Raw genomic sequence first — 26,591 nt, 5'->3', positions numbered from 1 at the left:
ACCGCTGAATTAATAAACCTTTTTTTTTAAAAAAGCGTATTTAGAGCTTTTATGAGATTTTTAGTGGCTTCCAAAAGATTAAGATCTTATGTTTGAGGACAGAATTTAGAATGTTCTTTGAACTACCTAGCTTTTTCCATCAAATAAAGAGGGGTGGAGTAAAAAATTTAAGGACTGATTATTATGGCTACCCTTGTTTTACATTTAAAGAGTATTATTTAATCAGATGTTTTTCTTCAAACCTGAGAAATCATTTACTGTAGAACTTGGGGATTTCATTAGCAAGTGAGTAACTTTGTAACAGGTGATGATATTTTATAATCTTAGGTCTAAGTGAAAGGACAAAACAGTACTTTGTATAACTTGGAATCCGGCAGATGGTGTAGGAAGCAGAGTGACTGTGAAGAGTAGAAAGATTAGTATTTACTTGGCTCCCAGCTTGGTAGATATCCACAGTGTTGAACTGGGGATGCTTTCTGGGATGTCCCAAGTTCTGGAATGCTGTGATGGGTCCACAGTCTTACCTTCCCAGGCTTCCATTATGCTTTCATTTGTCTCTTTTGTTTTGTTATTTTCTATTCAAGCCTGCTTTTGCCATTATTGAAGATATTACTTGTGTTCTTTAATTTTTCTTTCCCTAGTTGGCTTCTATTTAGTTTTCCTAGATTTCTGTTGAGTTGGCTTCCCAGTCCATAATACCCCTCTTACCTACTGATCAGAGGCAACTTGGCAGCTCTTGGTTGATTGTTCTACCATTTACATCTATACTATAGACTTCTGAATGGCATAACATATACTTTTATTTCTCTGTTTCCTTTTCCACATTTTAGACACTTCCTATGGGCTTTCCACTCTCTCCCCCAGATATCTGTCCACAGATCATTTCCCTCTCTTTTTTATTTTTATTTTTCTTATTTTTATTTTTTTTTTATAGATCTTTTCCCTCTCATTCTTCAAGGTCTGTTGTGATTTTTAGTTAAATGAATAGTTTGTTCATGTAATTATGATAAGGTACATATTTATGCATTTGAGCCACCTTTTTTGTGTAGTTTTATTCTTCTTTGGAGTTAATAGTTGCTTTATTTTTTTGGTTTAGTTATCTGTGATGTATTACTAATTCTTTACCCAAACTCAGTTTAATTCTCAAGTGTGATCAAAGAAGTCAAATAGTCCACCAATTTCAGCTTAAAATTTTTTAAAAAGTCTTTGTTCTGGAGCGTTCTTGTCTTACTCCCGCAGTCTGGGCTGGCTTCTTCTCTTTGCTAACAGTTCTAGCTCTGGGACTTGGCTTTATCATCATCTTGAGAATTACCTTTACTTCTTTCCTGTTTTAGACCCTTGGTTTCTTGTAACTCAGTGTACTCTTGTTTCCTTTGTTTTGGTGTAGCACAATCTCCAGTTTGTTTAAGAAGGAATGGATGGAATTTTTTTTTTTTTAACATGATGTGCCTGAAAAAGTCTTCACCTAAAGTTTATAGTTGGTTATCAGATTCTAGGTTTGAAATAATTTTTTCCTCAATTTTGAAAGTATTGCTTCATTTTCTGATCATTTTTTTAAAAAAGATTTTATACACACAGAGAGAGGTAGAGACATAGAGGGAGAAGCAGGCTCCATGCAGGGAGCCCGATGTTGGGACTCTATCCCAGGACTCCGGGATCACACCCTGAGCCAAAGGCAGATGCTCAACTGCTGAGCCACCCAGGCATCCCCATTTTCTGATCATTTGTATTGTTAGAAATCTGATGTGATTCTTGTTATTGATAGCTTGTAGGTTTTCTGGAAATTTCCCTTCAAAAACTCATTTCTTTCAGTTCTGGGACCTTGTGTTACTCCTTTGAGCATTTCTTCCCCATCCCTAGTGCACACACACCCTCCCCCCTGCCCCCCCTTCAAAACACCTGGAAGTGGATTCTGGTTTGATCCTCCCTATCTTTCTCTCTTGCTTGTGTCTTCTTTTTGTTCTATTTTTAACCTTCTCTTCCAGGGGAAGGTGATTGGGGAACTCAGCACTCAGTATCTAGACTTTGCTTATCTGTGTCTATGACCTCTGCCCTCATCCCTTATCAGGACTCCATAAGTTTGGAGCTCATTGGTTTATACAGAGAAAATATCCATTTGCTTATATTTTTTGCAGGGGGTGTTGGGGACTTGGGGAGATGGGGAGATAGTGAGTCAATTGGCTGTGCAAGATGAGGGTTAATGTGGCATCTCTCCAGATCTGAATGTTCCTATTTTCAGCCCCACATCAGTTTTGATAGGAGTTTAGATGAATTTAAGTATTTGTTTACAATGGCATAAAGTGTCATGGAAAAAAGTGACTGAATCATGGACTGACTGAATTATGGATAACATTGGCTCCTTTCCTTTCTACCTGTGTATCCTTAAGGCATTTAACCCCCTCAGACTTAAGTTCTTTTATAAAATGAGCAGAATGGAGACAAGACTGTTAAATTTTCCAATTTTGTGCTTCTATATATTATTCTTTAATAATTGCTGTTCAGCTATCTTAATGAGATATTTGGAAGCAAAATAGGCCGTGGAGTTGGTTTTTTTTTTTTTTTTTTTTTTTTAATTTTTATTTATTTATGATAGTCACAGAGAGAGAGAGAGAGAGGCAGAGACACAGGTAGAGGTGGAAGCAGGCTCCATGCACCGGGAGCCCAACATGGGATTCGATCCCGGGTCTCCGGGATCGTGCCCTGGGCCAAAGGCAGGCGCCAAACTGCTGGCGCCACCCAGGGATCCCCGTGGAGTTGGTTTTTCTATTATGTGTTAACATTGTAACTTGTGGGAATAATAAATAAATAAATAAATAAATAAATAAATTTTTAAAGAGTTTATTTATCCATGAGAGACACAGAGAGAGAGAGGCAGAGATACAGGCAGAGGGAGAAGCAGGCTCCATGCAGGGAACCTGACGTGGGACTCAATTCTGGGTCTCCAGGATCATGCCCTGGGCTGAAGGCAGCGCTAAACCACTGAGCCACCTGGGCTGCCCGGGAATTTATTTTTTAAAAGGAGGAAGAAAACTGTTCATTTTAATGCCATCTTGCCTGTTGTACATTATTATTGTCATAAACTACTTCATATCTCTTAAATTTATGAATTTGGAGAAGAGGAGGGAGGCTCTGTACCTCAATTCTGCTGTGTTCCTTCTTTGCTTCCAAAAGTATTTATGATTACAGTTCTAGTCCCCCTGTTTTTCTCCGTGTTTGTTAGTCCTGAATGAAGATTGATTGCTTATAGTTCTTTTATAGTTATTAAAAAATATTTTATTTATTTATTAGAGAGTTTGAAGCGGACTCCATACGAGTTGTAGAGTGTGATGTGGGACTTGATCCCATAACCATAAGATCATGACCTGAGCTGAAATCAGGAGTTGGAAGCTTAACTGACTATAGTTAACCCCTGTAGTTCTTTACTTTTAAAATATATCCTGTAAAGGGATGCCTGGGTGGCTCAGCAGTTGAGCATCTGCTGTCAGCTCAGGGTGTGATCGAAGAGTCCCAGGATCGAGTCCCACATTGGGCTCCCTGCATGGAGCCTGCTTCTCCCTCTGCCTCTCTCTGTGTCTCTGCCTTTCTCTCTCTCTCTCATGAATAAATAAATAAAATCTTAAAAAAAAATGACTAAACTCTTAAAAAGCAATATATCCTTTAATGATGTATACTGAATACTGTCATACTAAGGTCCCTTGGAATAATTTTCTGATAATTCAGTAATTTCAAATCAATTTCAAAATCACAATTTTGACATGAGAGTGTATTTTATACAGCTTAATTGAGATACAGTTCACATGCCATATAGTTCACCCATTGAGTATGTTACACAGTTGATTTTAGTTTATTAAGTAGGAAGTGAAGAAAGTAGGGGCACAATTATAGTATGCAACACCCAAACTCAACCGAATCTGAGATTCTTGGAAAAACCTGTCAGTTACAGAATTGGCCACTTCCTCCCCCGCTGAAACAGGGGCTTGTCAGGGAGAGACCGGGGAATAGGTCAGGTGGCAGGACCAGTGGTTGCTCTTGGGGCTGGGAGTGATCTCTGCGTGACTTTCAAGGCCAGGTGGTCTCGGACTCAGGATCGAGACTTCATCGCAGATGGAGCCAGACTCAGCAAGATGGCTGCGACCGTGAAGCCCTGGGCAGCGATCCGGGTGTGCATCATAAGCTGCGAGCGGTGGCTCTGACCCCGGTGGAAGCAGTAGAGGCCGTAGGTTAGGGCGGCCGCTGTGCCCAGGCAGCCTATGGGTACCATTGGGTTCTCGCGGGTCTTCCGAAGGAATTTTTCCTTGAAGCTTTCTGGAGTGCTACAGATACTGGGGCTAAAGCCCTCAATGACTGGGGGCTGTGATGGTTCAAAGGGTGCCCCCGGAGTCACAGGGCCAGGAGCCGCCATGTCCCGGGCAACAGCTTTGGGAGAAATCCACAGTCGATGTTTTAAATTGTAAAATACATGTAACAAAATTTGCCATTTTAATGCTTTAAACATTTTTTTAAAATTTTAATTCCATTATTGTTAGCACAGTGTTATATTAGTTGCAGGTGTACAGTACAGTGATTATACACTGCTCATCATGATAACTATATGTCTTTAATGCCCATCACCAAAAAAAAAAAAAAGAAATCCCCATCACCTATTTCAGCTATCCTCTCTCCCACTTCCCCTCTGGTAACCATCAGTTTGTTCTCCGTAGTTAAGTCTGTCTCTCTTTTTTTCCGTTGCTCATTTGTTTTGTTTCCTAAATTCCACATGAGTGAAATCATATATTTGTCTCTGACTTATTTCACTACACATTATATATTTTTTCTTTTTTTTTTTTTTTTAGATTTTATTTACTTAATTCATGAGAGACACAGAGCGAGAGGAGGCAGAGACACAGGCAGAGGGAGAGGCAGGCTCCACGCAAGGAGCCCAATGCGGGACTCGATCCTGGGTCTCCAGGATCACACCCTGGGCTGAAGGCGGTGCTAAACCCCTGAGCCACCTGGGCTGTCCTACACATTATATTCTTTAGCTCCATCCACGTTGTTGCAAATGGCAAGATTTCATTCTTTTTTATGGCTTAGTAATACTCCATTTTATAAGTATATGCCACACCTTTATCTATTTAACTATCAATAGACACTTGGGCAGCTTCCATAATTTACCTTTTGTAAATAATGCGGCAATAAATATAGGGATGTGGGTGTCCCCTTGAATTAGTGTTTTTGTTTTTTTCCTTTAACTTTTTTTTTTTTTTAAGGTTTTATTCATTCGATAGTGTATGCAGATTTGTGCACAAGTGTGTGTGGGGGGGAGGGACAGAGGGAGAGAGAGAAGCAGGCTCCCTGGGGAGTGGGAAGCCCAATGCAGAGCCCAATCCCAGGACCCTGGGATGATATCTTGAGCTGAAGGCTAATGGTTAACTGACTGAGCACCCAGGCACCCCTCTGTCTTTTTAAAAATTGTATTATTTTTTTTGGGGGGGGGTGTCATGAAGGTTTTCTGTATTTTGGATATGTCATTTGCAAATCTCTTCTATTCAGTAGGTTACCTTTTAGTTTTTTGATTGTTTCCTTCACTGCAGAAGCTTTTTATATTGTTATAGTCCCAGTCGTTTATTTTTGCTTTTATTTCTCTTTTCTCAGGAGATCCATCTAGGAAAAGGTTGCTATGGCCAGTGTCAGAGAAATTACTTCCTGTGTTCTCTTCTAGGATTTTTTATGGTTTCGGATTTCACATTTAGTTTCTTGATCCATTTTGAATTTATTTTTATGTATCATGTAAGGAAGTGGTCCAGTTTCCTTCTTTTGCATGTAGCTATTTGGGTTTCCCAGCACCATTTGTTGAAGAGACCATCTTTTTCCCCCTGCATATTCTTTCCTCCTTCATTGGAGATTAACTATATTTGGGTTTTCTATTCCCTTCTATTGATCTATGTGCCTTTGTGCTAGTACTTTTTTACTTTTTTTAAAAAATTCATTTATTTATTCATGAGAGACACACACAGAGAGAGAAAGGCAGAGACATAGGCAGAGGGAGAAGCAGGCTCCATGCAGGGAGCCCGATGTGGGACTCGATCCCGGGACTCCAGGATCACACCCTGGGCCAAAAGCAGGCGCACTAAACCGTTGAGCCACCCAGGCGTCCTTAGTACTAAGCTTTTGATTACTACACTGTAATATAATTTGAAGTCTGGAGTTGTTTATGCCTTTAGTTTTTTTCTGGTCTTTTCCAAGATTGTTTTGGCTATTCAAGGTCTTTTGTGGATGCATACAAATTTTAGGATTGTTTGTTCTGGCCTTTGTGAAAGATGCTGTTGGTATCTTGATAGAGATTGCATTAAATGTGTAAGTAGCTTTGGGTGGTGTTAACATTTTAACAATATTTGTTCTTCCAGTCTGTGAGCTGTCTTTTTTTTCCTGTTGTCTGTAATTTCTTTCATCATTGTTTTAATTTTCATCTCTTTAAGTTTATCCCTAGATATTTTTGGTGCAGTTGGAAATGGGATTGTTTTCTTAATTTTTATTTTTGCTGTTTCATATATATTAGTTTATAGAAATGCAATAGATTTCTCTGCATATTGATTTTGTTTTCTTGACTTTAGTGAATTCATTTATCTATCTGTTCCAGTATTTTTTTTTTTTTTTTTTAACAATCCTGAGGTCTTTTATTTTCTTTACAGTTATCATGCCATGAATTCATAGGGAATGGGTTCCAGCAGTTCAGGCTCCTTTCCATTGGTCTCACAAAGTGTGCTTCTCTGGGTGGGGCAGGCTGGCACTTCAGTTGGACCCAAGTACCTTTCTCTCTGGCTTCCTTCTTTTTCTGATCATTTTCCTTCACACGCTTCAGGAAGCTATCTCGGCTCCTTGAGTGTTTAATATGCTCAATGAGGACATTAACTCTCTTGGCAAGAATCTTGCCCTTAACTTGTTTGTTTACAACAATGCCAACAGCATGCTGAGTAATATTGTAGACCCTTCCAGTTTTGCCATGGTAACATTTGTGGGGAATTCCTTTTTGAACAGTGCCCATTCCCTTGATGTCCACAATATCACCTTTCTTATAGATTCGCATGTATGTGGCCAAAGGAACAACTCCATGTTTTCTAAAAGGCCTAGAGAACATATAGCGGGTACCTCTCTTCTTTCCCTTTGTGTTGGTCATTTTGGCGAATTACTGGAAGATGGCGGTTCCGGCCGAAAGGAAGCTATTTTATTTTTATTTTTATTTTTATTTTTTACAATTTTATTTATTTATTCATGAGAAACAGAGAGGGGTAGAGACATGGGCGGAAGGAGAAGCAGGCTCCCTGTGGGGAGCCCCATGTAGGACTCGATTCTGAGACTGTGGGATCATGACCTGAGCCAAAGGCAGACCTTCAACTGCTGAGCCACCCAGGCATCCCTCAGTTCTAGTAGCTTTTTAGTGGAGTCTATAGTACATGGTATCACATCATCTGCTGATAGTGAAAGTTTACTTCTTTACCGATTTGGATGCCTTTCATTTCTTTTTGTTGTCTTATTTCTGTAATTAAGATTTCCAGGACTGCATTGAATAACAGTGGTTAGAATGGACATCCTTGTCTTGTTCCTGACCTTAGGGGAAAAGTGCTTAATTTTCCCCCATTGATAATGATGTTGACTGGGGGTTTTTCAGGTAAGGCCTTTATTATGTTGAGATAGGTTCTCTTTTAAACCTCTTTGTTGAGGGTTTTTATCATGAATAGGTATTGTACTTTGTCAAATGCTTTATCTATTGAAATGATTGTATGGTTTTTATTCTTTCTTATTGATGTGGTCTATCACATTGATTTTTAAGTATTGAGCCACTCTTGCATCCTAGTAATAAATCCAACTTGATTGTGGTGAATGATTTTTTTTTTAATGTGTTGGATTCAGTTTGCTAGTATTTTGTTGAAGATTTTTGCTTGTATGTTCGTCAGAGACAGTGACCTGTAGTTCTCTTTTTTTTTCCTAAAGATTTTATTTATTTATTCATAAGAGCCCACAGAGAGTGAGAGAGAAGCAGAGACACAGGCAGATGGATAAGCAGGCTCCATGCAGGAAGCCCAGTGTGGGACTCGATCCTGGGACTCCAGGATTATGCCCTGGGCTGAAGGCAGGCGCTAAACCACTCTGAACTGACTACCCCGGGATCCCCAGTAGTTCTCTTCCTTCAGTGGTGTCTTTATCTACTTTAACTATCAGGGTAATGCTGGCCTCTTAGAATGAATTTGAATTTGGAAGTTTATTTTCTTCTTCTACTTCTTGCAATAGTTGGAGAAGAATAGGTATTAGCTCTTCTTTGAATGTTTGGTAGAATTCTCCTGTGAAGCCATCTGGTCATGTACTTTTGTTTGTTTATTGGGAGTTTTTTGATTACTGATTCAGTTTCATTGCTGGTAATTAGTCTGTTCATATTTTCTATTTCTTCCTGCTTCAGTTTAGGTAGGTTATATGTTTCTAGGAGTTTATCCATTTCTTTTCTTTACTTTTTAAAGATTTTATTTATTTATTCATGATAGAGAGAGAGAGAGAAGCAGAGACACAGGCAGAGAGAGAAGCAGGCTCCATGCAGGAAACCTGATGTGGGACTTGATCCCGGGACTCCAGGATCACGCCCTAGGCCAAAGGCAGGTGCTCAATCACTGAGCCACCCGGGCATCCCCTATCCATTTCTTTTAGATGCTCATTTTGTTGGCAGGCAATTTTTCACAATATTGTTAAAATTGTTTATATTTCTGTGGTGGTGTTTGTTGTTTCTCCTCTTTCACTTGTGATTTTGTTTGAGTCCTCTCTCCCCCCTCCCTTTTTTTTTAATGAATTTTTTGGTAGACAGCACTTTTTTTTTTTTTTTTAAGATTTTATTTATTTATTCATGAGAGAGACACAGAAGCAGAGGCAGAGAGAGAAGCAGGCTCCATCCAGGGAGCCCGATGTGGGACTTGATCTTGGGACTGCGGGATCACACCCTGAGCCAAAGGCAGATGCTCAACCACCGAGCCCCCCAGGCGCCTAGTTTTGATAATTTAAAAGAATCACATCTTGGTTTCATTGATCTGTTCTATTGTGTTTTTTTGTTTTTTAGTTTCTTTAACATTTCTGTTCTAATCTTCATTATTTTCTTTTGCTTGTTTTGGGCTTTATTTTTCTAGGTCCTTTAGATATAAGGTCACATTGCAGATTTTTTTGTTTCTTGAGGTACACCTGTATTTCTATAAACTTCCCTCTTAGAACTTTTGCTACATCCTCAAGATTTTTGGATTTATTTTTTTTTTAAGATTTTATTTTATGAGAGGTGCAGAGGGAGAAGCAGGCTCCATGTAGGGAGCCGGATGTGGGACTTGATCCCAGGACTCCAGATCCACGCCCTGGGCTGAAGGCAAGCACCAAACCTCTGAGCCACCCAGGGATCCCAGATGTTATGTTTTCATTTTCATTTGTTTCCATGTACTTTTTGTTTTCTTCTTTGATTTCTTGGTTGATTTATTCATTGTTTTGTAGTACTTGTTATTCACCTTCCGTGTATTTGTGTTTTTTTCAGATTTTTTCTTGGAGTTGACTTTTTGTAATCATGTTGTGGTCAGAAAAGATGCATGGTATAACTTTGATCTTTTTGAATTTGATGAGATTTGTGGCCTAGTATGTGATCTGTTCTGGAGAATGTTCCATGTGCACTTGGAAAGAATGTGTATTCTGCTGTTTTAGGATGGAATGTTCTGAATATATTTGCTGAACCTATGTGTTCCACTGTGTCATTCAAAGCCACTGTTTCCTTGTTGGTTTTCTGTTTGGATTATTTGTCCATCAATTCAAGTGGAGTGTTAAAGTCCCTACTATTACTATATTACTATTGATTAGTTCCTTTATGTTTGTTATTAACTGTTTTGTGTATTTGAGTGATCCTATATTGAGTGCATAATTACCTAAAACTGTTATATCTTCTGGTTGGATTGTGTCCTTTACCATTATATAATGTCCTTTTTTGGTCATTTGTTAGTCTTTGCTTTAAAGTCTGTTTTGTGGGCAGCCCCAGTGGCTCAGTAGTTTAATGCCACCTTCAGCCCAGGGCATGATCCTGAAGACCTGGGATCGAGTCCCACATTGGGCTCCCTGCATGGAGCCTGCTTCTCCCTCTGCCTCTCTCTGTGTCTCTGCCTTTCTCTCTCTCTCTCATGAATAAATAAATAAAATCTTAAAAAAAAATGACTAAACTCTTAAAAAGCAATATATCCTTTAATGATGTATACTGAATACTGTCATACTAAGGTCCCTTGGAATAATTTTCTGATAATTCAGTAATTTCAAATCAATTTCAAAATCACAATTTTGACATGAGAGTGTATTTTATACAGCTTAATTGAGATACAGTTCACATGCCATATAGTTCACCCATTGAGTATGTTACACAGTTGATTTTAGTTTATTAAGTAGGAAGTGAAGAAAGTAGGGGCACAATTATAGTATGCAACACCCAAACTCAACCGAATCTGAGATTCTTGGAAAAACCTGTCAGTTACAGAATTGGCCACTTCCTCCCCCGCTGAAACAGGGGCTTGTCAGGGAGAGACCGGGGAATAGGTCAGGTGGCAGGACCAGTGGTTGCTCTTGGGGCTGGGAGTGATCTCTGCGTGACTTTCAAGGCCAGGTGGTCTCGGACTCAGGATCGAGACTTCATCGCAGATGGAGCCAGACTCAGCAAGATGGCTGCGACCGTGAAGCCCTGGGCAGCGATCCGGGTGTGCATCATAAGCTGCGAGCGGTGGCTCTGACCCCGGTGGAAGCAGTAGAGGCCGTAGGTTAGGGCGGCCGCTGTGCCCAGGCAGCCTATGGGTACCATTGGGTTCTCGCGGGTCTTCCGAAGGAATTTTTCCTTGAAGCTTTCTGGAGTGCTACAGATACTGGGGCTAAAGCCCTCAATGACTGGGGGCTGTGATGGTTCAAAGGGTGCCCCCGGAGTCACAGGGCCAGGAGCCGCCATGTCCCGGGCAACAGCTTTGGAGAAATCCACAGTCGATGTTTAAATTGTAAAATACAAGTAACAAAATTTGCCATTTTAATGCTTTAAACATTTTTTTAAAATTTTAATTCCATTATTGTTAGCACAGTGTTATATTAGTTGCAGGTGTACAGTACAGTGATTATACACTGCCTCATCATGATAACTATATGTCTTTAATGCCCATCACCAAAAAAAAAAAAAGAAATCCCCATCACCTATTTCAGCTATCCTCTCTCCCACTTCCCCTCTGGTAACCATCAGTTTGTTCTCCGTAGTTAAGTCAGTCTCTCTTTTTTTTCCGTTGCTCATTTGTTTTGTTTCCTAAATTCCACATGAGTGAAATCATATGGTATATTTGTCTCTGACTTATTTCACTACACATTATATATTTTTTCTTTTTTTTTTTTTTTTAGATTTTATTTACTTAATTCATGAGAGACACAGAGCGAGAGGAGGCAGAGACACAGGCAGAGGGAGAGGCAGGCTCCACGCAAGGAGCCCAATGCGGGACTCGATCCTGGGTCTCCAGGATCACACCCTGGGCTGAAGGCGGTGCTAAACCCCTGAGCCACCTGGGCTGTCCTACACATTATATTCTTTAGCTCCATCCACGTTGTTGCAAATGGCAAGATTTCATTCTTTTTTATGGCTTAGTAATACTCCATTTTATAAGTATATGCCACACCTTTATCTATTTAACTATCAATAGACACTTGGGCAGCTTCCATAATTTACCTTTTGTAAATAATGCGGCAATAAATATAGGGATGTGGGTGTCCCCTTGAATTAGTGTTTTTGTTTTTTTCCTTTAACTTTTTTTTTTTTTTAAGGTTTTATTCATTCGATAGTGTATGCAGATTTGTGCACAAGTGTGTGTGGGGGGGAGGGACAGAGGGAGAGAGAGAAGCAGGCTCCCTGGGGAGTGGGAAGCCCAATGCAGAGCCCAATCCCAGGACCCTGGGATGATATCTTGAGCTGAAGGCTAATGGTTAACTGACTGAGCACCCAGGCACCCCTCTGTCTTTTTAAAAATTGTATTATTTTTTTTGGGGGGGGGTGTCATGAAGGTTTTCTGTATTTTGGATATGTCATTTGCAAATCTCTTCTATTCAGTAGGTTACCTTTTAGTTTTTTGATTGTTTCCTTCACTGCAGAAGCTTTTTATATTGTTATAGTCCCAGTCGTTTATTTTTGCTTTTATTTCTCTTTTCTCAGGAGATCCATCTAGGAAAAGGTTGCTATGGCCAGTGTCAGAGAAATTACTTCCTGTGTTCTCTTCTAGGATTTTTTATGGTTTCGGATTTCACATTTAGTTTCTTGATCCATTTTGAATTTATTTTTATGTATCATGTAAGGAAGTGGTCCAGTTTCCTTCTTTTGCATGTAGCTATTTGGGTTTCCCAGCACCATTTGTTGAAGAGACCATCTTTTTCCCCCTGCATATTCTTTCCTCCTTCATTGGAGATTAACTATATTTGGGTTTTCTATTCCCTTCTATTGATCTATGTGCCTTTGTGCTAGTACTTTTTTACTTTTTTTAAAAAATTCATTTATTTATTCATGAGAGACACACACAGAGAGAGAAAGGCAGAGACATAGGCAGAGGGAGAAGCAGGCTCCATGCAGGGAGCCCGATGTGGGACTCGATCCCGGGACTCCAGGATCACACCCTGGGCCAAAAGCAGGCGCACTAAACCGTTGAGCCACCCAGGCGTCCTTAGTACTAAGCTTTTGATTACTACACTGTAATATAATTTGAAGTCTGGAGTTGTTTATGCCTTTAGTTTTTTTCTGGTCTTTTCCAAGATTGTTTTGGCTATTCAAGGTCTTTTGTGGATGCATACAAATTTTAGGATTGTTTGTTCTGGCCTTTGTGAAAGATGCTGTTGGTATCTTGATAGAGATTGCATTAAATGTGTAAGTAGCTTTGGGTGGTGTTAACATTTTAACAATATTTGTTCTTCCAGTCTGTGAGCTGTCTTTTTTTTCCTGTTGTCTGTAATTTCTTTCATCATTGTTTTAATTTTCATCTCTTTAAGTTTATCCCTAGATATTTTTGGTGCAGTTGGAAATGGGATTGTTTTCTTAATTTTTATTTTTGCTGTTTCATATATATTAGTTTATAGAAATGCAATAGATTTCTCTGCATATTGATTTTGTTTTCTTGACTTTAGTGAATTCATTTATCTATCTGTTCCAGTATTTTTTTTTTTTTTTTTTAACAATCCTGAGGTCTTTTATTTTCTTTACAGTTATCATGCCATGAATTCATAGGGAATGGGTTCCAGCAGTTCAGGCTCCTTTCCATTGGTCTCACAAAGTGTGCTTCTCTGGGTGGGGCAGGCTGGCACTTCAGTTGGACCCAAGTACCTTTCTCTCTGGCTTCCTTCTTTTTCTGATCATTTTCCTTCACACGCTTCAGGAAGCTATCTCGGCTCCTTGAGTGTTTAATATGCTCAATGAGGACATTAACTCTCTTGGCAAGAATCTTGCCCTTAACTTGTTTGTTTACAACAATGCCAACAGCATGCTGAGTAATATTGTAGACCCTTCCAGTTTTGCCATGGTAACATTTGTGGGGAATTCCTTTTTGAACAGTGCCCATTCCCTTGATGTCCACAATATCACCTTTCTTATAGATTCGCATGTATGTGGCCAAAGGAACAACTCCATGTTTTCTAAAAGGCCTAGAGAACATATAGCGGGTACCTCTCTTCTTTCCCTTTGTGTTGGTCATTTTGGCGAATTACTGGAAGATGGCGGTTCCGGCCGAAAGGAAGCTATTTTATTTTTATTTTTATTTTTATTTTTTACAATTTTATTTATTTATTCATGAGAAACAGAGAGGGGTAGAGACATGGGCGGAAGGAGAAGCAGGCTCCCTGTGGGGAGCCCCATGTAGGACTCGATTCTGAGACTGTGGGATCATGACCTGAGCCAAAGGCAGACCTTCAACTGCTGAGCCACCCAGGCATCCCTCAGTTCTAGTAGCTTTTTAGTGGAGTCTATAGTACATGGTATCACATCATCTGCTGATAGTGAAAGTTTACTTCTTTACCGATTTGGATGCCTTTCATTTCTTTTTGTTGTCTTATTTCTGTAATTAAGATTTCCAGGACTGCATTGAATAACAGTGGTTAGAATGGACATCCTTGTCTTGTTCCTGACCTTAGGGGAAAAGTGCTTAATTTTCCCCCATTGATAATGATGTTGACTGGGGGTTTTTCAGGTAAGGCCTTTATTATGTTGAGATAGGTTCTCTTTTAAACCTCTTTGTTGAGGGTTTTTATCATGAATAGGTATTGTACTTTGTCAAATGCTTTATCTATTGAAATGATTGTATGGTTTTTATTCTTTCTTATTGATGTGGTCTATCACATTGATTTTTAAGTATTGAGCCACTCTTGCATCCTAGTAATAAATCCAACTTGATTGTGGTGAATGATTTTTTTTTTAATGTGTTGGATTCAGTTTGCTAGTATTTTGTTGAAGATTTTTGCTTGTATGTTCGTCAGAGACAGTGACCTGTAGTTCTCTTTTTTTTTCCTAAAGATTTTATTTATTTATTCATAAGAGCCCACAGAGAGTGAGAGAGAAGCAGAGACACAGGCAGATGGATAAGCAGGCTCCATGCAGGAAGCCCAGTGTGGGACTCGATCCTGGGACTCCAGGATTATGCCCTGGGCTGAAGGCAGGCGCTAAACCACTCTGAACTGACTACCCCGGGATCCCCAGTAGTTCTCTTCCTTCAGTGGTGTCTTTATCTACTTTAACTATCAGGGTAATGCTGGCCTCTTAGAATGAATTTGAATTTGGAAGTTTATTTTCTTCTTCTACTTCTTGCAATAGTTGGAGAAGAATAGGTATTAGCTCTTCTTTGAATGTTTGGTAGAATTCTCCTGTGAAGCCATCTGGTCATGTACTTTTGTTTGTTTATTGGGAGTTTTTTGATTACTGATTCAGTTTCATTGCTGGTAATTAGTCTGTTCATATTTTCTATTTCTTCCTGCTTCAGTTTAGGTAGGTTATATGTTTCTAGGAGTTTATCCATTTCTTTTCTTTACTTTTTAAAGATTTTATTTATTTATTCATGATAGAGAGAGAGAGAGAAGCAGAGACACAGGCAGAGAGAGAAGCAGGCTCCATGCAGGAAACCTGATGTGGGACTTGATCCCGGGACTCCAGGATCACGCCCTAGGCCAAAGGCAGGTGCTCAATCACTGAGCCACCCGGGCATCCCCTATCCATTTCTTTTAGATGCTCATTTTGTTGGCAGGCAATTTTTCACAATATTGTTAAAATTGTTTATATTTCTGTGGTGGTGTTTGTTGTTTCTCCTCTTTCACTTGTGATTTTGTTTGAGTCCTCTCTCCCCCCCTCCCTTTTTTTTTAATGAATTTTTTGGTAGACAGCACTTTTTTTTTTTTTTTTAAGATTTTATTTATTTATTCATGAGAGAGACACAGAAGCAGAGGCAGAGAGAGAAGCAGGCTCCATCCAGGGAGCCCGATGTGGGACTTGATCTTGGGACTGCGGGATCACACCCTGAGCCAAAGGCAGATGCTCAACCACCGAGCCCCCCAGGCGCCTAGTTTTGATAATTTAAAAGAATCACATCTTGGTTTCATTGATCTGTTCTATTGTGTTTTTTTGTTTTTTAGTTTCTTTAACATTTCTGTTCTAATCTTCATTATTTTCTTTTGCTTGTTTTGGGCTTTATTTTTCTAGGTCCTTTAGATATAAGGTCACATTGCAGATTTTTTTGTTTCTTGAGGTACACCTGTATTTCTATAAACTTCCCTCTTAGAACTTTTGCTACATCCTCAAGATTTTTGGATTTATTTTTTTTTTAAGATTTTATTTTATGAGAGGTGCAGAGGGAGAAGCAGGCTCCATGTAGGGAGCCGGATGTGGGACTTGATCCCAGGACTCCAGATCCACGCCCTGGGCTGAAGGCAAGCACCAAACCTCTGAGCCACCCAGGGATCCCAGATGTTATGTTTTCATTTTCATTTGTTTCCATGTACTTTTTGTTTTCTTCTTTGATTTCTTGGTTGATTTATTCATTGTTTTGTAGTACTTGTTATTCACCTTCCGTGTATTTGTGTTTTTTTCAGATTTTTTCTTGGAGTTGACTTTTTGTAATCATGTTGTGGTCAGAAAAGATGCATGGTATAACTTTGATCTTTTTGAATTTGATGAGATTTGTGGCCTAGTATGTGATCTGTTCTGGAGAATGTTCCATGTGCACTTGGAAAGAATGTGTATTCTGCTGTTTTAGGATGGAATGTTCTGAATATATTTGCTGAACCTATGTGTTCCACTGTGTCATTCAAAGCCACTGTTTCCTTGTTGGTTTTCTGTTTGGATTATTTGTCCATCAATTCAAGTGGAGTGTTAAAGTCCCTACTATTACTATATTACTATTGATTAGTTCCTTTATGTTTGTTATTAACTGTTTTGTGTATTTGAGTGATCCTATATTGAGTGCATAATTACCTAAAACTGTTATATCTTCTGGTTGGATTGTGTCCTTTACCATTATATAATGTCCTTTTTTGGTCATTTGTTAGTCTTTGCTTTAAAGTCTGTTTTGTGGGCAGCCCCAGTGGCTCAGTAGTTTAATGCCACCTTCAGCCCAGGGCATGATCCTGAAGACCTGGGATCGAGTCCCACCTCGGGCTCCCTGCATGGAGCCTGCTTTTCCCTCTGCCTGTGTCTCTGCCTCTCTCTCGCTCTGTGTCTCTCATGAATAAATAAAATAAAATCTTAAAAAGAAAAAAAATAAAGTCTCTTTTGTCTAATGTAGTTATTGCCACTCCAGCTTTCTTTTGAAACCATTTGCATGACAAATGTTTCTTTTTCCCCTCACTTTGAATCTGCAGTGTCTTTAGGTCTGAAATGAGTCTCTTGTAGGTGGTATATAGATGGTTCTTGGTGTTTTTAATTTAGTCTGTCACCCTATGTCTTTTGATTGGAGTAGTTAGTCCATTTACATTCAAAGTAATTATTGATAGGTATTTATTGCCATTTTGTTACATGTTTCGTTGTTTTTCTTGTAGATTTGCTCTGATCCTTTCTTGATGTCTTTCATTATTTGCTGGCTTTAGTGATATATTTTGGTTTATTTTTATTCTTTGAATATCTAGTACTGGTTTTTGATTTATGGTTACCATTAGTTATATAACATCATCTGCATTTATCACTCTGTGTGAAGGTAATGTTTATGTTTGAATCCATTCTTCTCCTTCCACATGCCCCCCATGTTTTAAGTATACGGTGTCATTTGTTAACATCCTTTTATTTTGTGAGTTCCTTGACTGATTTTTACAGGTATTCTTATTTTTAAGTATAAAAAACTACTTTTTTGATACCTTCTTTTCATACTTACAGTCTTTTCTTTCCACTCAAATAGTTCCCTTGAATTAATTTCTTGTAGGACTGGTTAGGTGGTCATGAATTCCTTAAGTTTTATCTCAGAAACTCTTTATCTCTATTCTGAATGATAGTCTAGCTGGATACAGTGCTCCTGCCTGCAGATTTTTCCCTTTCAGCATTTTGAATATATCATGCCACTCTTTCCTGTCCTGTAATGTTTGTCCTGAAAAAAATCTATTGATTGCTTTATGGAGTTTCCCTTGTATGTAACTATCTTCTTTTTCTTGATACTTTAAAGTTTTTCTTTGTTACGACTTCTTGCCATTTTAATTACTATGTGTCATGGTGTAGATATTATTGGGTTGGTTTTGTTGGGAGATTTCTGTGCTTCCTCAATCAGGGTATCTGCTTCCTTCCCCAGATTAGGGAAGTTTTCAGCTCTTATTTCTTCAAACAAATTTACTGCCTTTTTTTTCTGTTCTTCTGGGATCCCTATAATGTGAATGTTGTTATGCTTGGTAGAGTAACTGAGTTTCCTAAGTTTATTCTCAATTTGCAGAAGTTTTTTCTTTTCACTTGCTCAGCTTGATTGCTTCTTCCAGCATGCTATTTATTCCATCAAGTGTGTTTTTAATTTCATATATCTTTTATTCCTGATTGCTCTTGTGTGTGTGTATGTGTGCCCTTTTGTTAAGAGTCTTTTTGATGTCTTTTACTCTTTTTTTCAAGTCCAGGGAGTATCCATATGAATATTACTTTAAATTCTCTATTAGGCATATTATATACTTTTGGCTTAGGCTTCTTTCTTTTTTCTTTTTTCTTTTTTTTGGCTTAGTTTTCTTGATGTGATTTTTTTTTTTTTGTCCTGTTCTTTCATTGGGTCATATTTCTCTCCTTATTTTGTTTAACTCTTTGTGTCTGTTGCTTTGTTTTTTTTTTTAAGAGTTTTTTTTAAATTTTATTTATTTATGATAGTCAGAGAGAGAGAGAGAGAGAGAAGCAGAGACATAGGCAGAGGGAGAAGCAGGCTCCATGCACCGGGAGCCCGACGTGGGATTCGATCCTGGGTCTCCAGGATCGCGCCCTGGGCCAAAGGCAGGCGTTAAACCGCTGCGCCACCCAGGGATCCCGTGTCTGTTTCTTTGTGTTAGGAAAGTCAGCTACGTCTCCCACTCTTGAAGGTAATGGCCTTAGAGGAGGAGGATGTAATGCCTGCACCACAAGGTCCTGTTTCTCAGGACCTGGCACCTCGGGGAGTGTCTCCTTTGCATGTTGGATGTACTCTGCTGTTGTGTTTTGGCAACTTTTTTTTTTTTTCAATCATTTAGAGAGTTGTTTTTTTTTTGCCTGTTGTGGGCAGTGTTTGTTCCCTGCTGGGGTGGGTGTGTTTTAGCAAAGTGCATGTTGGTCTGTTTATGAAATGAGATCTGCTGCCATGACTCCTGAACTGAGCAAAATGCAGGGGTTGGGGAATGTGGTGTGGGCAGGTTTTGCGTTGATATTCTGGGGCAGGTACCTACAGGGCTGAGACTCAGGGAAGTGTAATTGGAAAGGATAAGTCCCCCCGGGGAGGAGAGGGGTGGGGAATGGTTAATGTAAGCAAGTTAAGGAGTGAATGTAATACCACTCTATTTCCTGTAGGTGGTCGTGTGTTTATGCTGGGATCGTTGGAGGGAAATAGTCCCTGCCAGCTCCTTTGTTCCTGGAGGGAATTCTCTGTTATCCCTGCCTCTCTGGGACACACTCTAAGTTGAGTTAAGAACTCTTCCCCCTGTATGCCCCAGATGTTTTTCAAACTGCTGCTTCTATATATATCTCTTGTGCTTTGTTTATGCCTTCTGGGGTCTCAGAGCCAGATCTCCCTGATTTTTAAATTCCTCGGCCCCTCTTGATTTCAAAGCTAAGTATTACGGGGATTCCTATTCTGGGGGTGGGGGGGTTGGCGGGGGGAGGTCCCTGGTGTGATAATCTGTTTCTTGTCCTTCACTGTGCTAATGGCTCTCTCCTAACTGGATAGCCATAGTCTGTTTTACTCCCAAACCAGGTCTCTGCCTTTCTTACCTTTTTGCCTGTGGCCTCTTCTCAACCTTTAGGTTTGGACTTCTGCCAGTCTCTGGATCATTTTCTGTGATATTTACAGTAGTGTACATGTTCCTGTGGGATGAGGTGAGTTTAGGGTCCTCCTCCTACTCTGCCATCTACCCTGCCTTCATGAACCACTTTTAAGTATACAATTCAGTAGTATTAGTTACATAAATAGTGTTCAACTACCACCACTATCTATGTTCAGAAACTTTTGGTCACCCCATGTAGAAACTTTGTAAAGAAACTTTGTAATTATTAAGTAGTAACTCCTCAGGTTTCCTTTTCTCCTAGTCTCTAGTTACTCTTAATCTACTTTCCTTCTCTATGAATTTGCCTGTTTTTGATATTTCATATAAGTGGGAACATACATTTGTCCTTGTATCTTGGTTATTTAGAGTGTTTTAAGGATTCACCCATGTTGTAGCATGTATCAGCCTCATTTTTTTATGGTTGAATAATAATGCGTTGTATATATGTCATATTACTTTTTCATCTGTTAAAGGACACTTGGGTTTGTTTCTACTTTTCTGCTTTTGTGAGCATGCTGCTGTAGACATGGGTGTAAGAATATCTATTTGTGACTTTGTTTTCAGTTCTTTTGGGTATATATCCAGGAGTAGAATTGCTTGTCATACTCTTTTTTAAAAAGCTTTTGAGGGGGATCCCTGGGTGGCGCAGCAGTTTAGCGCCTGCCTTTGGCCCAGGGCGCGATCCTGGAGACCTGGGATCGAATCCCATGTCGGGCTCCCGGTGCATGGAGCCTGCTTCTCCCTCTGCCTGTGTCTCTGCCTCTCTCTCTCTCTCTCTCTGTGACTATCATAAATAAATAAAAATTTAAAAAAAATAAAAAGCTTTTGAGGAACCCCAAACTATTTTTCATAGTGGCTGTATCCCCACCAGCAGTGTAACAAGGGATCCAGTTTCTCCACGTTCTTTTTTTTTTTTTTTAATTTTATTTATTTATGATAGGCACACAGTGAGAGAGAGAGAGAGAAGCAGAGACATAGGCAGAGGGAGAAGCGGGCTCCATGCACCGGGAGCCCGACGTGGGATTCGATCCCGGGTCTCCAGGATCGCGCCCCGGGCCAAAGGCAGGCGCCAAACCGCTGCGCCACCCAGGGATCCCTTTCTCCACATTCTTACCAAAAACTTACTTTCTTTAGAAAGAAAATCTTTTTTTAAAGATTTTATTTATTTATGCATGAGAGACAGTGCGAGCAAGGCAGAGACACAGGCAGAGGGAGAAACAGGCTCCTCGCAGGGAGCCTGACGTGGGATTTGATCCCGGGTCTCCAGGATCACACCTTGGGTTGAAGGTGGTGCTAAACCACCGGGCCACCCAGGCTTCCCCACTTATTTTCTTCCTTCCTTCCTTCCTTCCTTCCTTCCTTCCTTCCTTCCTTCCTTTCTTCCTTCCTTCCTTCCTTTCTTCTTCCTTCCTTTCTATTTATTATTTATTTATTTATTTATTTATTTATTTTTTAAAGATTTTACTTATTCATAGAGACACACATACAGAGAAAGAGGCAAAGACACAGGCGGAGGGAGAAGCAGGTTCCACGCAGGGAGCCCGATGTGGGACTCGATCCGGGGTCTCCAGGATCATGCCGCGGGCTGCAGGCGGCCCTAAACCGCTGCGCCACTGGGGCTGCCCTATTTTCTTTCTTTTTAAATTGTAGCCATCCTTATCAACTTGAAGTGGTTTTTATTATGGTTTTTATTGTTCTTTTCCTTTTTTTTATATATAAAAAAGATTTTATTCATTAGAGACACAGGGAGAGAGAGAGAGAGAGAGAGAGGCAGAGACACAGGCAGAGGGAGAAGCAGGCTCCATGCAGGGAGCCTGAGGGTGGGACTGGATCCCAGGTCTCCAGGATCAGGCCCTGGGCTAAAGGCGGCGTTAACCGCTGACCCACCGGGGCTGCCCTATTGGTGTTTTCCTGATCATTAGTATTGTTGAGCATCTTTTTCGGTTTATTGGATATTTCTGTATCTTCTTTAGAGAAATGTGTAGTCAAGTTCTTTGCCTTAGACTTTTATTTTTTTTTATTTTTTATTTATTTATTTTTTTTTTATGATAGGCACACAGTGAGAGAGAGAGAGGCAGAGACACAGGCAGAGGGAGAAGCAGGCTCCATGCACCGGGAGCCGGACATGGGATTCGATCCTGGGTCTCCAGGATCGCGCCCTGGGCCAAAGGCAGGCGCCAAACCGCTGCGCCACCCAGGGATCCCTAGACTTTTATTTTTTTTTAAGATTTTATTTATTCATGAGAGACACACAGAGAGAAGCAGAGGCAGAGGGAGAAGCAGGCTCCACGCAAGGAGCCCTATGTGGGACTCGATCCTGGGTCTCCAGGATCACACCCTGGGCTGCAGGTGGCGCCAAACCGCTGCACCACTGGGGCTGCCCGCCTTAGACATACATTCATTCATTCATTCATTCATTCATTCATTCATCTATCTATCTATCTATCTATCTATCTAATCTATTTACTTTTTCATGAGAGACACAGAAAGAGAGGCAGAGACACAGGCAATGGGAGAAGCAGGCTCCATGCAGGGAACCCGTTGCGGGACCTGATTCCGGGTCTCCGGGATCACATCCTGGACTGAAGATGGCGCCAAACCACTGAGCCACCCGGGCTGCCCCCGCCTTAGACTTTTAATAGAATATTTGTTGAGTCGCAGAAATTAGTTATTGGATTTAATTTCCAAATATTTTTTCTCATCCTGTATGTTGTCTTTTCACTTCTTTTAAATTTTTTTTTTTAATTTTTATTTATTTATGATAGTCACAGAGAGATAGAGAGAGGCAGAGACACAGGCAGAGGGAGAAGCAGGCTCCATGCACTGGGAGCCCAACGTGGGATTCGATCCTGGGTCTCCAGGATCGCGCCCTGGGCCAAAGGCAGGCGCCAAACCGCTGCGCCACCCAGGGATCCCTTTTCACTTCTTTTAAAATATCATTTGATGCACAGAAGTTTTTAATTTTGATGAATTTCATCTTATCTTTTTTGTTTTGTTTCTTATGCTTTTGGTGTCATGGCTAAGAATGCAGTACCAAATCCATCTTGGATGAAGACTTATCCCAAGGTTTTCTTCTGAAATTTTTGTAGTTTTTATATTTAAGTCATTGACACATTTTGAATTAATTTTTGCCTATGGTGGGGGTGAGGGTTCAGTTTTATTCTTTTGCATGTGGAAAATCAGTTGTGCCATCACCATCTATTATAGAGACTTTTCCCATTGAATGTTCTTTTCCCATTGAATAGACTTGCCACCGTTGCCTGATATCCATTGGCCATAGATTTATGAGTTTATTTCTGAACTCTCAGTTCTGTTCCTTTGGACTATATGTCTGTCCTTAATGTTAGTATCACCTTTTTGATTGCTTTAGCTTTGTTGTAAATTTTGAAGTTGGAAAGTGGTGAGGCCTCCAACTTCGTCAGTTTTGAGAGTGTTAGTCTGTTTGGGGATCCATGTAGTTCCATATGAATTTGAGAATTGACTTTTCCTTTTCTGCAGGAAAGGCTGTTGGAATTTTTATTGGGATTGTGTTGAATCTGTCTATTGCTTTGGGTAGTAGAACCATTTTGACAATATTAGGTCAATGTATGAACACACTGTTTAATTTGTTTAAGTCTTTGTTTCAGTCCTTGGTTAAATTTATCAACAGGTATTTTACTCTTTTATTTTATTTTATTTATTTATTTATTTATTTATTTATTTATTTATTTACTCTTTTAGATGCTATTGTAAATGGAATTGGCTTTCTTAATTCTTTTTTTTTTTTTTTTAGTTCATTGTTGGTGAATAGAATCACAGCTGACTTTTGTGTGGCTATCTTGTACCCTGCAATGTTACTGAATCGGTTTCTTAGCACTAGTGGTATTCTTGTGGGTTCTTCAGGGTTTTCTATATACAGAATCATATCATCTGTGAAGAGAGAGAGTTTTACATCTTCCTTTTGTTTCATATTTGGAAGCCTATCTCTCTTTCTTCTCTAATTATTCTGACAAGAACTTTAGTGTCGAATAGAAGTGATAAAAGCCGTTGCTGATCTTAGGGGGAAAGCCTTAAGTCTTTTACCATGGAGTATGATGTTAGCTGTGGGCTTTTCATTTGTGGCCTTTATCATATTTGAAGATATGTTTTGGTTTTGAGAGAATCCTTGTTTTCTGAGAGTTTTTATGAACAGATGTTGAATTTTGTGGAAAATTTTTTTTCTGGCAACAGTTGAAATAATTTTTTTTTTCCTAATGTATTTTCTTTTTTCTTTCTTTTTTTTTTTTTTTTTTTAAGATTTACTTATTTATTCATGAGAGACACACAGAGAGAGAGAGAGAGAGAGAGAGAGAGAAAGAGACGCCAAGACACAGGCAGAGGGAGAAGCAGGCTCCACACAAGAAGCCTGATGCGGAACTCAAACCCGGAAATCCGGGATCACTCCACTGAGCCACCTAGAAGTCCCTAATGACGTATTCTTGATTAATTTGTGTGTGTGTGTGTGTGTGTGTGTGTGTACGGAACCCTCTTGCATTCGTGGGATAAATCCCAGTTGGTTACATATTGGGCGTATAATACTTTTAATATGCTGTTGGATTCATTTTGAGGAATGGTATTTTGTTGAGAACTAAATTTTTTAGAACTATTTTTTAGAGCAGTTAAAGATTCACATCAGTACTGTGCAGAAGGGACAGATACTCCGCACATACTCCCTGCCTGCACACAGGCTTGGCCTCATCCATTATCAACATTCTCCACTGGAGTGGTGTATTTGTTACAGTTAAACCTCTTTGGACACATTATCACCCAAAGTCCATAGTTTACCTTAGGGTTCAGTCATGGTGTTGTATAACCTATTGGTTTTGACAAAGATATACTGATATGTGTCTACCATTACTGTGTCACACAGAGTAGTTTTATTGCACTAAAAGTCCTCTGTGCTCTGCCTATTCATCCTTCCCCCAGTCACTGGCAACCACTAATCTTTTTAGTGTTCCCTTAGTTTCTCCTTTTCCAGAGTATCATATAGTTGGAATCATACACTATGTAGCCTTTTCAGATTGGCTTTTTCATTCAGTAATGTGTACCTGTCTCCTCCATGTCTCTTCATGACTTGATAGCTCATTTATTTTAAAGTACTGGACAATATTAATATTCTCTTGTCTGCATGTAGCACAGTTTATTTTATCCATTTACCTACTGAAGAACATTTTGGTGGTTTTAAAGATTTGACTATAAAACATTTTGTGGGAGGTTTTTGGGTGGATCTAAGTTCTCAACTCCTCTGAGTAAATATGAAGGAGCACTGTTACTGGATCACATGATAAGTGTATGTTTAGTTTTGTAAGAAACTGCCATACAGTCTTCTACAGTGTCTACCATTTTGCATATCTGCCAGGAATAAATGAGATTTTCCATAGTAGCACAACCTTGCCAGCATTTCCCGTAGCAGCACAACCTTCTTAGCATTTGGTGTTGGAAGTGCTCTGGATATTGACTATTCTGATACATGTAATGGTATCTCAGTTTAATTTGGAATTAAACAAATTGATGTGGATCTTTTTATATATTTATTTTCTGGTTTTATATATTTTTTAGAGATGTGTTTAGATCATTAATTCATTTTTATATCATATCTTCTTTTTTTTTTTAACAGTCAAATTCTTTATTGCACAACAGAAGGGGGGAAGAAGTTTCTGGATATAAAAAATGAAAGCTGGGATCCCTGGGTGGCTCAGCGGTTTAGTGCCTGCCTTCAGCCCAGGGTGTGATCCTGGAGTCCCAGGATCGAGTCCCGTATCGGACTCCTTGCATGGAGCCTGCTTCTCCCTCTGCCTGTGTCTCTGCTTCTCTCCCTCTCTCTGTGTCTCTCATGAATAAATAAAAATCTTTAAAAAAAAAAGAAGAAAGCTTCAGGAGGCCATAAGTAAGAGACAGCTCCAGCGTTATACAAAGACTCACATACACATCATAGGACCATCATGGCCTCCCTCACCATCACTCTTCCACTCACTCTCTGCCATCCAGTCTCACAGTCTCACACAGGCTCCACACAGTCAGGACTCCTGCAACCCACACACTTGCTGTTTCTAAAGATTCTGCCCATTTGTCCGTCTCTCTCCATCTTCCATAGTCTCCTGCACCACTCCTCAGCATACCAATTTCTTGGTCTTCCTGAGAACAGGTCAGGCTGGTCCTGAGAATGACAGAGAAGGGGACCTAGGGTTGGGGAATCCTTGATTCAGTCATGCTGCTCCCCAGGAGATGTGGAGCCCAGGACATGTTGGGATTGAGGAGATAGGAGGTGGTGCTAGAGGCGGAGGAGTGAGTGGAGGCAGGTTCTGTGGAGGAGGAACCTAGCTACCAGATTGTTTTTTTATTATTAGTGTGTTTTGGAAAACAGTCCTCCCCAGCTGTTTCTTTTTTTTTTTTTTTTAAATTTTTTATTTATTTATGATAGTCACAGAGAGAGAGAGAGAGGCAGAGACACAGGCGGAGGGAGAAGCAGGCTCCATGCACCGGGAGCCTGATGTGGGATTCGATCCCGGGTCTCCAGGATCACGCCCTGGGCCAAAGGCAGGCGCCAAACCGCTGCGCCACCCAGGGATCCCTCCCCAGCTGTTTCTATTGCAAATAATTTTTTCCACTGTGTAGCTTGTCTTCATTCTCAGTGTCTTTTGCAAAACAATTTTTTTTAGAACAAATTTTTAATTTTAATGACATACAGTATATCAGTTCTTTCATGGATAGTGCCTTTGGTGTTGTATATGAAAAGCCATCATCAAACGTTGAGGTCATTTAGATTTTCTCCTGTTATCTTCCAGAAGTTTTACGGTTTTATATTTACATTTAAGTCTGTGATCCATTTTGAGTTAAATTTTGTGAAGGGTATAAGGTCTGTGTCTAGATTATTATGGTTACTGTGTTGCACTTGGATATTAGTTCCAACACCCTTTGTTGAAAGACTGTTTTTCCTCCACTAAATTGCTTTTGTCAGAAATCACTTGACTATATTTATATGGGTCTGTTTCTGAGCTGTCTATTCTGTCCCATTTTACTGTTTATAATTTTGCTAATATACACTCTTTTTTGAGAAGCCTATGCCTTTATTGGCTGAACAGCCTACT

General features: G+C 39.8%; 3 protein-coding genes across 5 annotated transcripts in view; 1 reads left to right on the top strand and 2 right to left on the bottom strand.

The window, feature by feature from the left end:
• RANBP2 (RAN binding protein 2) overlaps positions 1-26,591 on the top strand; it is a 100,319-nt gene that overhangs the window by 1,664 nt on the left and 72,064 nt on the right. The window lies entirely within an intron of this gene.
• Positions 3,722-4,422, bottom strand: LOC121490753 (HIG1 domain family member 2A-like). Its single transcript, XM_041754731.1, has one exon. It carries the CDS (start codon positions 4,400-4,402, stop codon positions 4,082-4,084), a length of 321 nt encoding a protein of 106 aa, XP_041610665.1. The 5' UTR covers positions 4,403-4,422; the 3' UTR covers positions 3,722-4,081.
• On the bottom strand, positions 10,293-10,972 carry LOC121490754 (HIG1 domain family member 2A-like). The gene has a single exon (XM_041754732.1). It carries the CDS (start codon positions 10,970-10,972, stop codon positions 10,652-10,654), a length of 321 nt encoding a protein of 106 aa, XP_041610666.1. The 3' UTR covers positions 10,293-10,651.

Source organism: Vulpes lagopus, chromosome 5 (assembly GCF_018345385.1).
Source record: "Vulpes lagopus strain Blue_001 chromosome 5, ASM1834538v1, whole genome shotgun sequence".
Taxonomy (NCBI): Eukaryota; Metazoa; Chordata; class Mammalia; order Carnivora; family Canidae; genus Vulpes; species Vulpes lagopus.
The sequence above is the reverse complement of the archived record's forward strand: the minus strand, read 5'-3'. Positions and strand labels throughout refer to the sequence as shown.

Excerpts from the sequence above, each read along its gene's own strand:
- LOC121490753 (XM_041754731.1), bottom strand. The coding sequence starts at position 4,402 with ATGGCGGCTCCTGGCCCTGTGACTCCGGGGGCACCCTTTGAACCATCA.
- LOC121490754 (XM_041754732.1), bottom strand. The coding sequence starts at position 10,972 with ATGGCGGCTCCTGGCCCTGTGACTCCGGGGGCACCCTTTGAACCATCA.